At 40.2% G+C, this 16806-nt stretch overlaps 1 protein-coding gene across 1 annotated transcript in view; it reads right to left on the bottom strand.

Moving 5' to 3' along the window:
* Positions 1 to 5438, bottom strand: part of LOC141755003 (growth factor receptor-bound protein 10-like) — a 64092-nt gene extending 58654 nt beyond the window's left edge. The window contains exons 1-2 of the mRNA XM_074614544.1: positions 5169 to 5438; positions 457 to 564 (exon numbers count right to left, since the gene is read on the bottom strand). Coding sequence (XP_074470645.1) covers positions 457 to 507 — 51 coding nt within the window. The 5' untranslated portion in view covers positions 508 to 564; positions 5169 to 5438. The remainder of the gene's footprint in view (positions 1 to 456; positions 565 to 5168) is intronic.
* Positions 5439 to 16806: the final 11368 nt, after the last annotated feature.

The following is a 16806-nucleotide window of genomic DNA, read 5'->3' as shown; positions in this document are numbered from 1 at the left end:
ATGACCCCCACCATCCCACAATGTTTTATCGATAATTAACAATATTGGGGAAGCAAATAATAAAAAAGGATCGCAGTTCTATTTTATTGAAATAAAACTATTGTTTGTTTATTTTCCTTACATAAATCATATTCATTCAACTTAGTTTCACTTCATACTTTTCCCATGTTCATCCACACCCCCTTTACAGTTATTATTATGACATTGTTATTAATAATGGGAGCACTGGTATTGTGTAAGCTGGCTCGCAACTGGCAAAGCTAAATGAAATGGAGCCACCGTTAAAGTTGTAAGTTACACCTGTGCTTTTCCTGCTTTAACAAGACCTTCCTGAGCTTTTCTCTTTCATCAAAACTACACTGTAGTGCAATATTACTTAACTACAACATGTTCTTACTTAAATATGCTAATATCCACCACTTACAAGCACGCATACATAAAACACAAAATATTTACCTGGTAGTTTGGGTGACGTAAGAAGTAGTCAGGGCATCCCGCTAAGGCCATGGTGTTCCTTCAGTGTTCCCTCTGTAGGGAATGACACCCTCTGGTCTCCCCAGCACCCTGAAGGAAACAGACCGAATAAAAAGAGGATCAGGCACCTATCAGTAAATTGACAGCACAAAGATTACAGGAGAAAACACAAATTCACAAAATGAACTGAAAAAAAGAAAAGTAATGGGCAACCCAAAAAAGTGACGTAACAAAATTAGGTGAGTGTTAAACACTTTTTCTTTTTTACGTTTTTTAAAATAGATTTTTTTAATGCCAGAATCAATTTATTTGCTTCATTTGTGTCAATGTGGAGGTAAAAGGAAGTTACCGCTTATATTGTTGTCTGAGTAACATGACGTCATATCCGTTCCGTATCCGTCAACCAAAACAAACCAGCCGGCAGCAGTGAGCCGAAACGAGATAGTAGAAAACGGCGGAGGGTTCGCATTGATACTACCTGCACCCTCACATGTTAAATCCAAAGTGGTAACCACTACACATCCAGTAAAGTATGGAAACACTTTGGGTTTCACACATTGCCAGGAAAAGCAGAGCTAGACATCACGGCTAAAGCTACATGCTAACTCTGTCATGGACAGGAAACGTTAACGTTATTGTGGTTACGTGCGGTCAAGCCGGCCGTCACTCTTATCTCCGTGGTCAAATTAGCCGACGCTACAACTGTAGAGCACCCATATACTGACATTTATGTTAAATGCATTCAAACGGCCCCGATGGAGCTGACCATTGATGTATAAAGAGAACAGAGCTAACGGGAGAGCTAGCGACAGACTTGGCGAAGTTAGCGGAAGTATACACGTGCGACTACGTCCAGTTTTCAAATGTGTTTATTCTTTGATTTTACTGATTTGACTTCAGGACATCTCGGACTACATACATGCTGAAAATCAAACATTGGTATTGTATCAATTTAGATATTTTCCAAAGTAAAAGTCCCAAGATGTGTACGATTAAACTTTTTTCCCATGGTCTAGCGTTAAAAAAGTTAACAATAAAATAGCAATTCTTGTAGAATCTCAATACTTACAGTAAAATCGCAATACATATCAAATCGGCACCCAAGTATTAAATTGGGAGACACAGTAGGTGTATTGTCCCAGCCCTATAAAAACACCATGCAACAACTTTGTAAAAACTGGTATTTGGTATGCCTAAAGACAAGAGACACAAACCCTACACCCTTCTCTCTGCTAAAGAGAAAACAAAGCCTGCATGTGCAAATGAATGTGCGTGCATGGATGAACATGTGCACACCGAATCCAATGTAAACACAGCCATTGTGTACTACACACACGCACGCACGCACACACACACACACACACACAAGTCAGTACCCAAACAAAGCCTGGGGCTTAAGACTAAATAAGAAACCCTCTCCAAGCTGGCAACACATGACCACTCACCACCTGCAGGCTGAAGGCAAAAGGGGGGAAGAGGGTGGAGAGCCTTTCTGAATGAACTTGAAATAGGAGTCGGCTATTTCCACTGCATTGTGCAGCATTATCTGCTGCGAGTATGCACGGGGAAGCTGTGTGTATGTGTGTGTTTGGAAAGAGGATACACACTGCTATAAATTCTCATGTCAGGCTGTCCAGCATTGAGTCTTGTGTTGCTTGGATGTCTATGCAAATCTATTTATTTTGCTGCAGTGTTTTATAGAGGGACATTTTTGGTTATCCAACTTGCAGCTACACCCCAAAATTCATTCCAACCACTTAAAATTGAGGATGAATGGGCTCCTTGGCCCTGCGTTATGTCGTTTTTGAATCCGATTTCTATCCACATTTGTTTCATTGTTTTGGCTGGAGAAGCCTGTCCTCGCCTGTTGGTGGAAATCCCAGATCACCACGACTGCTCCCTTTAAGGACTCCTATCGGCACCCTATTTCATGGAAAGCTGCAATAACATTTTAGAGACGTCTAGCTCATTCTCTCAATTCAAGAAAAATAAAAAATGCTCCACAAAAAAGAAGAAATGGCTTGTTAAGATGGATCTTTCTGCGGCCCACATACAAATTTCAGGGAAGTGCTGCAACCGATACTGCTTCCAACAAAGGTTTCGGCAAACTGAATCTACACACTGAACTCTGCATCTCTCTCACTAAATAGCTCCACTCACTCTTTGACTCTGCTGGTTTCTCTTCACTTTCTCTCCCAGCATGTCTCCATTGTACAGGTCATTATATAACAGATATCAGATGGTTCAAACAATATCTCTTCCTCCTCCTCCTCCTCCTCCTCGTCCTCTCTTCTCCCTCTCTTTTCACCCCCACTAATTACTGTTTCCACTGGGGCTCTGCTATCTTTAGGTCACTCTGCTGACTGAGAATCTGTGTCTAAAATGCACAGTCGCACACACACACACACTGAAAAGACAGCCTCTCCCCTGCTGATAATTGCACACTTTTTTTTCCGACTGGTTTTTATATCCCACACGTTCTTGCATAGGCTTAAGCGTGTGTTCACACTAATCAAACGGCTGGCCAAAAGGGCAAGCGGGGCTTGATCGCATGTGTGGCTAATAAGCCTGAAAGCAAAGCCAAAGCTCCGAGTGCTTGACATTTGCTGACATTTGTGGTTCCTCCTGCAGAGAAAGGGAGTAATTCAGCTTTACTGGTCATACGGGGAGATCTAGAGAATTAAATGGAGCAGGGAGCAACTTAATAATGCCACACATGTGTGTGTGTGTGTGTGTGTGTGTGTGTGTTTGTGTGTGTATAACACACCACAGTCCTACATCCAGCCACGTAGAAATGACCTCAGACATTGAGTGCATTTTAGTAGCAGGTTTTTACTGATTATAAGGGGTGGGAGAATTTTTCAATGCCAGAATCGATGTATTTGCTTCATTTGAGTCTATGTGGAGGTATAAGGAAGTTACCCCTTTTATTGTTGTAGTCTGAGTAACATGACATCATATCCGTTCCGTATCCGTCAACCAAAACAAACCGCAGCCGGCCGCAGTGAGCCGAAAGGACAGAGTAGAAAACGGCGGAGTGTCCGTGTGGATACGACCTGCACCCTCACATGTTAAATCCAAAGTGGTTAACACTACACATACAGTAAAGTATGGACACACCTTGGGTTTCAGACATTGCCCGGAAAAGCAGAGCTAGACATCACGACTAAAGCTGCATGCTAACTCTGTCATGGACAGGAAACGTTATCGTATTGCGGTAACGTACAGTCAAGCCAGCTGTCACTCTCATCTCCGTGGTCAAATCAGCCGACTCTACAACTGTGGAGCACCCATATGCTGACATTTATGTTAAATGCATTCAAACGGCCCGATGGAGCTGACCATGGATGTATAAAGAGAACGGAGCTGACAGCAGAGCTAGCGACGGACTTGGCGAAGTTAACGGAAGTATACACGAGCGACTACGTCCTGTTTTCAAAACAAAGTGTTAATAAAGGAAACTGTATATAAAAAATACATATATGGAAATAAGATTGATTGGATCATATTGACCAGAAGTATAAAACATAACAAGTCCCTTATTAAAAATTAAAAAGAAAATACCACTAATTTGTGAGGGAAATGTCTTTATTCTTTGATTTTTGGGTTGCTGGGAAAAAAATGTAATAAAAATGCCTTACAATGACTGATATATTTGACTTCAGGACATCTCTGACTACATACATGCTGAAAATCAAACATTTTTACTGTATTAATTTGGATATTTTCCAAAGTAAAAGTCCCTAGAAGTGTATGATTCAACTTTTTCCCATGGTCTAGTGTTAAAGAAGTTAACAAAAATCGCAAAAAAAAAACGTAATATCGAATCGCAATACTTATAAATCGAAATGCATATCAAATCGGCACCGGAGTATCGTGATAGTATCCAATCTGGAGACAGGTGAATCGTACCAAGCCCTAATGATTATGAATTATTTCTAAAAAAAACTAAAAAAACAATACAAGAACTGCACTGCAACGTATTATGGTATTATGGTACACAATAGTATAATTCTGGCATTCAGGGCCTCTTACAGGTCTTAATGTTGCCTGATCCTACACAGACCTGTAGTCTTCTTTATGCACCAGGAAGGAAGGAAGGAAGGAGGAAGTTTAGCAGCATGCAGAGATTACCCTACATTAGGTCACAGCTAATGGAGCTTTATGACAGACCATCAACAAACATACACACACACACACACACACACACACACAGCCACACAGCTTATCCTCCTTGATGCAGCCGTTCTTGTATGTGCTGTGGGTTCAGATAACTCCCTTTACAAAGTAGCAATTAGTGGAAGAAACCAAAGTGCAGCAGCTCCAGCAAGAGGAGATGAAACAGGCACTGATGGAGCAGCTATAGACTGACTGACTGGTGTTGAGGAGGACTTATTATGTCAGTCTTGTAAAAAAAACTGATCCACCATCATCACCAATACAAGTATGACTGCAAGTTCATAAAGTCAGCAACATCTTCTTCTTGATTGCCCTTTAAAATGTCAACATCTTCATGCACTAAAGAGGTTTGACAGACTTTAAGATATCTATAGTGGCTAAAAATGTCTCATTTCTGCCTGGTAGAGTGAGTTGAAAAGCCCCTGCTCTGCTCTGCATCCCTGTGTGTCCGACACTGAATTCAACCAGATGCCTTCTCTATACTGAGTTTCCAAACATATAACTGAAGTGCTTACTGTAATCAAAGGTGCAGCACGCAGCTCCAGAGTCGTGTCCAGGACTCGGTGCACCTCGACTGTCCTCGTCTGGATCTCCACACAAACTGATTCACCACCTCACAAAACAAGAGTCCGCTGTTCTGTTCTCTGCACCTTGTTCCCCCCCACCCCGAGGTGCTTTCTTTGCACACACACACACATGCACTGCTCTCAACCTGCACTCTCGACCAGCTGACTCGCTCTCCTCACACACACACTCTCTCTCTCTCTCTCTCTCTCTCTCTCTCTCTCTCTGTGAAGGAAACCTCCTCTCTCCGCCCCGCCCTGTTCACAGCAGCACACTGCAAAAAATAACCCTTTCTACAAGTTGCTCAGTATACATCAGTCCGGCACATACGGGTATTTCGCAAAAAATTAGTCAATGCCACGCCCCCTTTCGGGGGGAAAGAAAACAGAAGATCCCAGAGACTTCAATGCAATCTGACGAATGGATTGTAATATTGCCAAGTTCGTATGCATTCATACAACAGAGTATCAGGGCTACATTGACGGAAAAAGAATCTGAGATTTCGAAGTCATAATATTACGAGAATAAAGTCATAACTTTACGAGGAAAAAAAGTCGTAATATTACGAGAATAAAGTCATAACTTTCCGAGGAAAAAGTCGTAATATTCCGAGAATAAAGTCAGAACTTTCTGTGGAAAAAAGTCGCAATATTCCGAGAATAAAGTCATACATTTCCGAGGAAAAAAGTCATAATATAACGAGAATAAAGTCATAACTTTCCAAGGAAAAAAGTCTTAATATTAAGAGAATAAAGTCATAACTTTCCGAGGAAAAAAGTCGTAATATTAAGAGAATAAAGTCATAATTTTACGAGGAAAAAAGTCGCAATATTATGAGAATAAAGTCATGACTTTAAGAGGAAAAAAGTCGTAACATTAAGAGAATAAAGTCCTAACTTTATGAGCTGCACTTAGGTCCAGCAAAATAAATAAGCTGGGGGAGCCAGAGTCTGCAGCCATTAGGAGGTCATTTGACTGCCTTTACTGAAAGATAGTTAACTATAGGTATCCAAAGATTTATACGCCCTCAATTCATCTTTACAGCGCTGCCGTTGGCCAACATTCCGGAATTGTAAATCCCATCTGAACATTCCGGAATTGTAACGTAACACATTCTGAAATCCGAACTAAACATTCCGGAATTGTAATGTAACACATTCTAAAATCCAAACTAAATATTCTGGAACTGTAACGTAACACATTCTAAAACCTGAACTGAACATTCCAGAATTTTAATGTAACACATTCTAAAATCTGAATTTAACATTCCGGAATTGTAATTCCGTAACACATTCTGAAATCCGAACTAAACATTCCAGAATTGTGACGTAACACATTCTAAATTCCAAACTGAACATTCCGGAATTGTAATGTAACACGTTCTAAAATCCAAACTGAACATTCCGGAATTGTAACGTAACACGTTCTAAAACCTGAACTGAACATTCCAGAATTGTCAAGTAACATGTTCTAAAATCTGAATTTAACATTCCGGAATTGTAATTCCGTAACAGATTCTGAAATCCGAACTAAATATTCCAGAATTGTAATTCCGTAACACATTTTGAAATCCAAACTGAACATTCCGGAATTGTAACGTACCACATTCTAAAATCTGAATTTAACATTCCGGAATTGTAATTCTGTAACACATTCTGAAATCCGAACCAAGTATTCCGGAACTGTAACGTAACACGTTCTAAAATCCAAACTAGTCATTCCGGAATTGTAACGTAACACATTCTAAAACCTGAACTGAACATTCCAGAATTTTAATGTAACACATTCTAAAATCTGAACTTAACATTCCGGAGTTGTAATTCCGTAACACATTCTGAAATCCAAACTAAACATTCCGGAATTGTAATGTAACACATTCTAAAATCCAAACTAAATATTCCGGAAGTGTAACGTAACACGTTCTAAAATCCGAACTAGTCATTCCGGAATTTTAACGTAACACATTCTAAAACCTGAACTGAACATTCCAGAATTTTAATGTAACACATTCTGAAATCTGAATTTAACATTCAGGAATTGTAATTCCGTAACACGTTCTGAAATCTGAACTAAACATTCCGGAATGTTAACATAACACATTCTAAAATCCAAACTGAACATTCCAGAATTGACATGTAACACGTTCGAAAATCCAAACTGAATATTCCGGAATTGTAAAGTAACATGTTCAAAAATCAGAATTTAACATTCCGGAACTGTGATTCCGTAACACGTTCTGAAATACGAACTAAACATTCCGGAATGTTAACATAACACATTCTAAATTCCAAACTGAACATTCCGGAATTGTAATGTAACACGTTCTAAAATCCAAAGTGAATATTCCGGAATTGTAAAGTAACATGTTCAAAAATCTGAATTTAACATTTCAGAATTTTAATTCCGTACCACATTCTAAAATCTGAATTTAACATTCCGGAATTGTAATTCCGTAACACATTCTGAAATCCGAACTAAATATTCCGGAACTGTAACGTAACACATTCTAAAATCGGAACTAGTCATTCCAGAATTGTAACGTAACACATTCTAAAACCTGAACTGAACATTCCAGAATTTTAATGTAACACATTCTAAAATCTGAATTTAACATTCCGAAATTGTAATTCCGTAACACGTTCTGAAATCCAAACTAAACATTCCAGAATGTTAACATAACACATTCTAAATTCCAAACTGAACATTCCGGAATTGTAATGAAACACGTTCTAAAATCAAAACTGAACATTTTGGAATGGTGATATAACAAATTCTAAAATCTGAACTGAACATTACGGAATGTTAACATAACACATTCTAAAATCCGAACTAAACATTCCGGAATGGAATGTGACACGTTCTAAAATCCAAACTGAACATTCCGGAATGGTGATGGCCATTTTCAAAGGGGTGCCTTGACCTCTGACCTACAGATATATGAATGAAAATGGGTGCTATGGGTACCCACGAGTCTCCCCTTTACAGACATGTCCACTTTATAGTAATCACATGCAGTTTGGGGCAAGTCATAATCAAGTCAGCACACTGACACACTGACAGCTTTTGTTGCTATTAACGTAACACGTTCTAAAATCAAAACTGAACATTTTGGAATGGTGACATAACACATTCTAAAATCTGAACTGAACATTCCGGAATGTTAACATAATACATTTTAAAATCCAAACTAAACATTCCGGAATTGTAATGTAACACGTTCTAAAATCCAAACTAATCATTCCGGAATGGAATCTGGTCGGACGGCTGGCTACTTAGCTAGCTTGCTAATTCCGCCATGCTGTCATGCAACATAGAAAATGAGCCGAACAAAATTGATACTGCTAGCTAGCTAGCCAGTTACAGAGACAGACAATCTAGCTAGCTAACTAGCTAGCCGTCTACTCCTCCCGAAGTAGTCTGCCAGCGGCGTAGTGTGTCGGCTTATCTGGTCCCGTTGGTTAATGTTAACTTTTTCAACTAACACTCGTGATCTTGGAGAGTGAGTGACAGACCATATTGAGAGAAACTAGTATTTTCTTCAGCCATTGTTAAAACAAAACAAGGCAACAATCCTTGTTAGCCAGCGTTAACTAACTAACGTGTTCAGAGAATTTCTCTGCCTCCGCTTAACGCTCCGCCACAAAATACATCATCACGTTTACTAACAGAAAAGGGGTCTAAACAAATCTCATGTTTAGCAAAACAAGTAAGCAAATAATAAAAATTCATCCCCAAATAGTTTTCACCAACCTCCTAAAGTTGGCATTTTATTTTAAAGTAATTTTCACTTTTTCAAGACTCAAAATAACTGTGAAGGTTGACATATTTTGCAGTGTGTTCAACACCTGACTTTAACCCTTGAAGTAGAGGGGGGGGGGGGGGGGGGGAGTTAAAGTGACACATCCATCCATCTGGTGTCACCACTGCAGATCTACAGTACCTGCACCTGCGGCATATGTTCTTTATGTCAAAACCCATCACTCATTCACACCAGCAGACTAAAAAAAGCAGCCAAATTCTAATTCCTGAAGGCATATTAAGTTAGCATACTGCTAAATGCTGTCATGTGAAGTTGATGTTGAATAAAAGCCAGAAACGTACTCGCAGTAGTCATTAGAGGTTTTTTTAAAGGGCCTAATGTGACAGCCTACATGATCTATTCATAAAATGATTGTGTTTACCAACTTTGTCACCGGCCACTCGGTCCCTGCCTGGTACCAGCAGAGAGTTTGGTTGAGTCGAGCCGAACCCCGCAGTGGAAACGAAGCTCATAGCCCCCCTGTAAAAGAATTTTACAAAAAGAATATTTTACTATCAATTCAATTCAGTCCAAAGGGGCTTATTGGCATGGGAAACATACGTTTACATTACCAAAGCAACTGTGAAGTAAAAACAAAGATCTTGTCCTCTCTATAGGTTACATGGTGGAGAAGAGGTCGTGTTGCTCAGGCTTTATCTGTTCGGCAACACCGGGAAGCTGCATGGCATTATATGTAGCAATTTTTTGTCATATGGAATGTTGTATTTTCATTATGTTGTTACTCTGTACACACGACATCTTTTGTACGTTTGTCCGTCCTGGAAGAGGGATCCCTCATTGCTCTTCCTGAGGTTTCTTCCATTTTTTTCCCTGTTAAATGGCTTTTTTTGGTTACGTTTTTCCACATCCGACGAGAGGGTCGTAATTTAAAGGACAGAGGGTGTCGTATGTACAGATTGTAAAGCCTTCTGAGGCAAATTTGTGATTTGTGATATTGGGCTACACAGATAAAATTGACTTCACTGACTTGACAAAGAAATTAAGTGAATTTTAGGGTATTTCTTGTCACATTTAGCCCCACACTGGAGTTTTATTTTGTCATTATCTAATGAATTCTCAATGCGGAACATTATCCCATACTCCAAACAACTGAACGTGAAAAAAGCATTAGCAGTGGTAGGCACAATTTCAAAGCTCCCACCAATGCCATGTACACATGCTGCCTCTAATGCAGTTTAACTTCTTTTACAGGCCATAAATTGTTAGATAATCCTTGACACCTCCTCCCGTTTCACCTATCCATCATCCAGCGGCCATTCACAAACTCGGTTTCACCCACTCTCGCAGGTTAACTAAACCCTTCACCTTATCTGCTTTCAGACCTGCAGTATGCGGCACACATGTCGGGGCTGACAGGCAGATAAGGAGGAGGCTTGGAGGAGTGAGAGGAGAGAGGATACTTTTTATTTGAACTTAGCTATTCATATAACCGCACAACGTTTTGCATATTTCAACGTTAATGTACACCTTAGGTGGCACCTTATCTGCCACACAGACAACCCATGCTCAGCCCAGAGGAAGCAGTATGTTACCAGCTGCTTCGCTCTCTTGCTCCTGAAGACATGCTCCTGCCTCTGACAGCCAGCTTATACATGTGTAAGCTTGCCAAAATCAATCATGAGCCTGCACATACGTGAGCCTAAGGCCACATGTAGCTCTATGTGAGGCTTCGCCAGTTTCTCAGAAAAAAGTCCGCTCTGTAAATAGGTCAAAGGTACAGGCTATTTCCAGAGTCAGCGCTCCACGTAGGCCTTTGTTTACAACACCAGGAGGTACACTAGAAAAAGTATCAAACCCCCTAACCATCACATGGGAGTATTTACACTCACTTACAGAACTTGGCAGAACTTCTCTGACATCTGTAGCACTTTTGTAGTATTTGTGCTCATTAAAGCGCTGACTGCGATTACATATCAGATTGAACATTTAAATGTGTGTCTTTTTTTTCGGTTGGATTCAGGTCGTCTGCTTTCTGTCCCGTTTCTGAGTCGAAACTAAACATGAAGAAGCAGCATTCAGTTTTTATGCTCCATATATCTGGAACAATCTCCCAGGAAACTGCAGGTCCGCTGCAACTCTCAGTTCTTTTAACCCATTTGTGCCTGCAACTGAAATTTTTCAATTTCCTTAGGTGGAAGTGTTCTCTGGGCTTGCCTAAACACAAATTTTCAAAATTGGTCAAAACTGTTTGGTTGAAAAGTGAGTTTGCTTATCATAATATATCTAGTATTTAATTAAGTATTAAGTATTTGGCATCTATGAACTCATAACAAGTTGAATTACATAGATATGTGCACATATGACGTACAATGGCATTGAAGGCTTCTGTTTCATCATCACCATCATCATGAAGAATCCAGTCGTTTTTTTCAGGCCCTCTCCTTTTTGTTTGTATGTAAATTAGGGCTGTCAAAGTTAACGCGATAATAACACACGGAGGTTGTAATGGGCTCAGTTTTAAGCTGGAGTGAATATACTGGCAGCATATGAAACTAGTAAACCTAAGGAATCCATTGGTACCAACCGTGTCCTATTAGCTTGTCGCGAAGGAGGATAAATAACGCTCCAAACTAAATCTTGGCGGGGAAAAACTGTCATGGCCATTTTCAAAGGGGTCCCTTGACCTCTGACCTCAAGATATGTGAATGAAAATTGGTTCTATGGGTACCTACGAGTCTCCCCTTTACAGACATGCCCACTTTATGATAATCACATGCAGTTTTGGTCAAGTCATAGTCAAGTCAGCACACTGACACACTGACAGCTGTTGTTGCCTGTTGGGCTGCAGTTTGCCATGTTATGATTTGAGCATATTATTTTATGCTAATGCAGTACCTGTGAGGGTTTCTGGACAATATCTGGCATTGTTTTGTGTTGTTAATTGATTTCCAATAATAATAGAAGGGCTGTATGGCTCCAAGCTATAGACCAGACCAGCGAGGTTGCGCTCCCTTTCGGGGGAAAGAAACTCACTGTCACAGGAGAGAAAATGACGAAAATGATGAAAAGCTGTTGTTTAGCGGGTTAACCGAGACTTTCATACTAAGATCTGAGCCACGTACGATACGTTAATATTCACTGTTGTCTGTCGAGAGACTGTCGTCTCAAACTAATTGAGCCCATAAAATCAAACAGTTGGTTATTAAAATGTTGGTTATTTACAGACAACACTTAGCCTAACGTGATTCAATCAAATATGTATAGGCCACTGTGTTGGACGGAGGAAGACTGAAGGGACATGACGGCGATCAACCTCAATTTATTAAGGTGTCGAGAACGCTCAGATTCAGGCAAGATCGCAAAATAATTATTAGACATGTGTATAAAACAATTGTTTGTATAGCAAGAGATGAATGCGTACGAACTTGTCAAAATTACAATCCAAACATAACATTGACATCTGTGGAATCTTTGGTTTTCTTTCCCCCAAAAGGGGGCGCGGCCTTGCCTTTTTTGCTAAGTACCCATATGTGCCAGGTCTGATGTATGCTGTATATTCCTACCTCTATTTGCAGCATCACCGGTTTCAATAAATGTCATAAAGAGAAACAGAATGCAGTAAAATACTGTCCCTTCATGCAACATTTTTTTTTTTAAAACAAGCTATGTTGGTTTGGAAGCAGTTGAAAATATCTGGCTCCATTTTTTAACTTGTAAAAAAAGACAAAATATTGACAACACGGCTCTGACGATTTTAGGAATATCTGAGGTCTGTTTGAAATACCGCTCGTGGATTCCAACATAAAAATCCAATTGTGCTGGTAGAAACCAGAGCACAATCTTTCAAGAAGTGAGAACCTCGACCACTTCAAAGCGCAGCGCCTTCTAGGAAAGCCAACAAACTTTAAAGGCTGAGGCCTGGCTTGGTCCGATGACCGGTGAGTCCCACTGCTCTGTTTGTTTGAATTAAGTGTAATAGAGTTACGCAATGGACAACAGAAACAGCTTGATGCTTCCCACTGAAGTGGGTCAGACGCACAAACACAGTGTTTTGAAAACACAGGAGACACGTGGCTGTGACATTCAAATTCCGCTGACCCTTTTTGGGGGGAAATGGCATCCCAGATGTGGTGGAATCTGGGTCTCTCGAGGTCTTGGGAGGTCAACTCAGACACACACACACAACACACCACTACTCTCGCCACCACCACCACCATTGGCTAAATTGTCTCCAGTTGTGAATACAGTGCTTTCATACTTACATGGGATGCACAACAGGCTAAAGAGTGACATCAAAGCACTGCCCTGTCTGGGAGTGTGTTGTGATGTGTGAGACAATTAAAATGCCGTGAATGGTTGGGTCACAAACTCAGTGTGTTGTGACCGTTTTGAAACCTCCGAGAGCTCCGCAGAGTAAACAAAACTCAAGCGTCCAACTACATGGAACTGGGTCATCCTCCTGACATTGTGTGTCCATGTGTGTGTACGTGTATGTGTGTGTGTGTGTGTGTGTCATCTCTTCCAGGGTACAACAACGTGTCCGCTCACGACATGTTTTGTAGGTGATTCATTGTGTAGCGTCTGTGTTTGTGGGTGTGTCTGTGTGGACAGAGTGTCTGTGGCTGAGTGGTCTGAGAGCTGTTGTTGACAACCTACTGTTTTTTATTGATGCTCATCTCCCGAGCTGGAATGCCGCCACTTCTCTAAACGTAATATCATACAGTACAGAGGTGGGGGCAAAGCGTATAGAAGCAAAGAGGCAAAACTCTGGTACTTTTTTTGACAACAGCTGCTATTTTGGAATGAAAATGCCAATGAGTCCATAGCCATGAATGTGTAAAAAGATGTCTGTAAATCAGAAGATGATTTTTTTAGAGGTAAATCAACTTCATTCATTCAATCATTATGTCCTAAAAGTTTTAAAATGAACTAATATCTGAATTCAGAGTTATTTTCCTCGGCATAATGAACGTGCACAGACCCACGGGACTCATATGACACATCCAGCTCTGCCAGCTCTGCCCCCCCCCCCCCTCCCCTCCCCACGTATTAACGTCTCTGTTCCCAAACAACCGGCTATCGGCCAGTAGCTAGTAGCGCTAGTAGCACGACATAAACAGATTTAATGTAATTGTAGGCTATTTACTAACACGCAGGGCAAAAGCACAGGGCTCAACCTCTTATACATCCATGGTCTGTGGTCTATTGGACATATATTTTGGAGGTGAACATGAAAAAGATTGAGATTGCTCTCAAAATCTGTTGCTGGATTTTTCTAACTTCCATTTATGTCCATCGCTCACTTTATGCTCCTCTGGGAAGCAGCCGGGCATTAAATTATAACAAATAAATAAGTAAGTAAGTAAATAGTTATAATAGTATGCATATTTATAATATTTGTATTGTTCAACACGGGCGATTTCGGACGTTTAACTGGCGTCTGGTTTGGATTTTCAGTCCAAAATGGCGGAAGTGTAGCTTTGCTGCTGGGCGCTGACGTTGCAATGGAACGATCAATTGATTTTCTTAGCAATATACGTTCTTTGGGAGGGGTGTTGGTACAGAGATGTGGAAGAAGTAGCTGATAGAGCACAGACCATGAAGTGATGTAGTATGGATGATTAGTTGTTGTTTTTTTAGCCGTGCTAGTAGCGTGGCTCTAGAAATGGCAGTGCGGTCTGTCGGTCCACCACTTTGTTCCAGAAATATCTAACTATTTGTCTGGATTGGCATGAAATTGTTTTCAGACATTCATGGTCTCCAAAAGATGAATCGTAATATCTTTGGTGGTCCTCAAAATGTCCCAAAATGAGATTGATATTTTCGATTTTGAGTGAAATATCTCCACAACTATTGGAAAGACAGTCATGAATTTTGATACAGACTTTCATGTAATGTATTAATTTTGGTGATCCTCTCACTTTACATACATTTTACATACCTTTATTAGGTAGTGATCGTGGACTGTATATAAAGATGGACAACATGACAGCTTCCCAAAAGTGAAGCCAAAACATCTCGATCGCCCTCTGGTGGCTGGCTGCAGAATAGGTCATAAATCCCGCCCCCTCCATGTTAGCGAATGGGGCATGGGCCAAACTAAAAAGTCAAACTACATGTCAAATATATTTTTCCCAAAGACAGCTTCAGTCCTTTTAGGTAGTTTTTTATCACACTGATGTATGTTTAAGTGTTCAGTTTCTTTGATAAGTTTGGTTTAATTAGTTATTTGATGCTGTAAAAAGGGGGTGAGACGTCATGATTGGCAGCTGTGAGTCTCTCTCGCTGACAAGCTGTGGCCGTGCTCGGCTCGCGATTGCTATATGCTAAAGGACCTGCGCAATATTTTTTAAATCTGTCTATACTTGATCATTTCTATCTGCTACTGACTTTTCTAAGTTTATGTTGTTCTGAAAAGAGACGTTTTCCCTTCATTAGCCAACAATATAAGATTATGATTTTCAGTTCATTGCTTCCCAAAACATATCTGGACTTCTGGACTTGACTGTTGGTTTAAAACTATGGGCATAGTGATGGTTGTTATATTTTCAAGCATCATTAATCCTTTGATAATCATTAAATTTAAATTAGTAACAGAATATTGTGCTCTGTCTTTTGCCTCCACATGGGATTGGGATATAATTAGGCATCTATTACAAACTGAAATCTTATTAAGAGCTTGGAACACTGTCGGCATTCAGAGATTTTGGTTCTTTTGGTCGCGATAAGCCCTGAATTACGCACACGCACACATGCAGGCAAGTACATTTGAATTGCTTTATTAGTGTTTTGCTTTCTCAAATTCAGGATTTAGCAAGGGGACATTTCTGCTAATTGGGTAAAGGATTGTCTTTGCTTTCAAAATAGTTTCATTTGTTTGTATTTGTATTGTAAGTATTTTGAGAGAAAGAAGTGTAAGCATCAGGAAACCTCAATAGAACAATTTTGTTAATTAAAGCGTCAGGAGGCAGAATGTTGTTGGCATCATTGGGCAAAAATTCCATAATAACCTTTCATCATATTGTAATTCAAGTGCTCTGAGAGATAACTAGACTACTGCTCCTCCTCATGGCTCTGTTTTCAGGCTTTAAACTATCTAGCCTGTGATGGGAGACATTTCAGAGAGAAAGAGCGTTCCTATTGGCTGTTCATTCAACGGAGGCAGCTGCCAATCACTCGCGAATTCTGATCAAGCGGTCAAACTAGGTAGCGCTGATCAAATATGAATCAACATTCTGTAACTGTAATGCCTATTTCTCTCCTCAAATGTTTTCAGAAACATCTTGTAGTGTACTGTTTAGCTGTAAAATGAGAAAGTGTGCTCCGGCTTGGTGGGCGGTGCTTGGTATTTCCTCAACTGCTCTTAACATGGCTGTCGGATCACAAACTTTCTCATTTTACAGCTAAACAGTACACTACAAGATGTTTCTGAAAACATTTTATGCGAGAAATAGGCATTGTAGTAACAGAATATTGATTCATATTTGATCAGCGCTGCCTAGTTTGACCGTTTGATCGGAGTTTGCGAGTGATTAACAGCTGCTCAGAGACGACACGGCTCCAGATCAGCTCTTATTGGTTGTTTTCCTCCGGTCTGTGAAATTTTGCAGATGCTGTTAGGAGCACCGGAGGACACAGAGGCACATGATTTTTTTCAGACTACCTGTCTCATGCACTGCTGTCAAGATATAGTGACCGTTTTTCAATCATATTTGCTCCAATCGGCCTACTCCAGTTTTAACTGAATTAACTAAACTCTGAGAAATTTGACAGATTATTTTGACTTATTTTTGAAAGGCTTAATTAGGTTTTCAGCCTGGATTATATGA

Source organism: Sebastes fasciatus, chromosome 17, assembly GCF_043250625.1.
Source record: "Sebastes fasciatus isolate fSebFas1 chromosome 17, fSebFas1.pri, whole genome shotgun sequence".
Taxonomy (NCBI): domain Eukaryota; kingdom Metazoa; phylum Chordata; class Actinopteri; order Perciformes; family Sebastidae; genus Sebastes; species Sebastes fasciatus.
The sequence above is the reverse complement of the archived record's forward strand: the minus strand, read 5'-3'. Positions and strand labels throughout refer to the sequence as shown.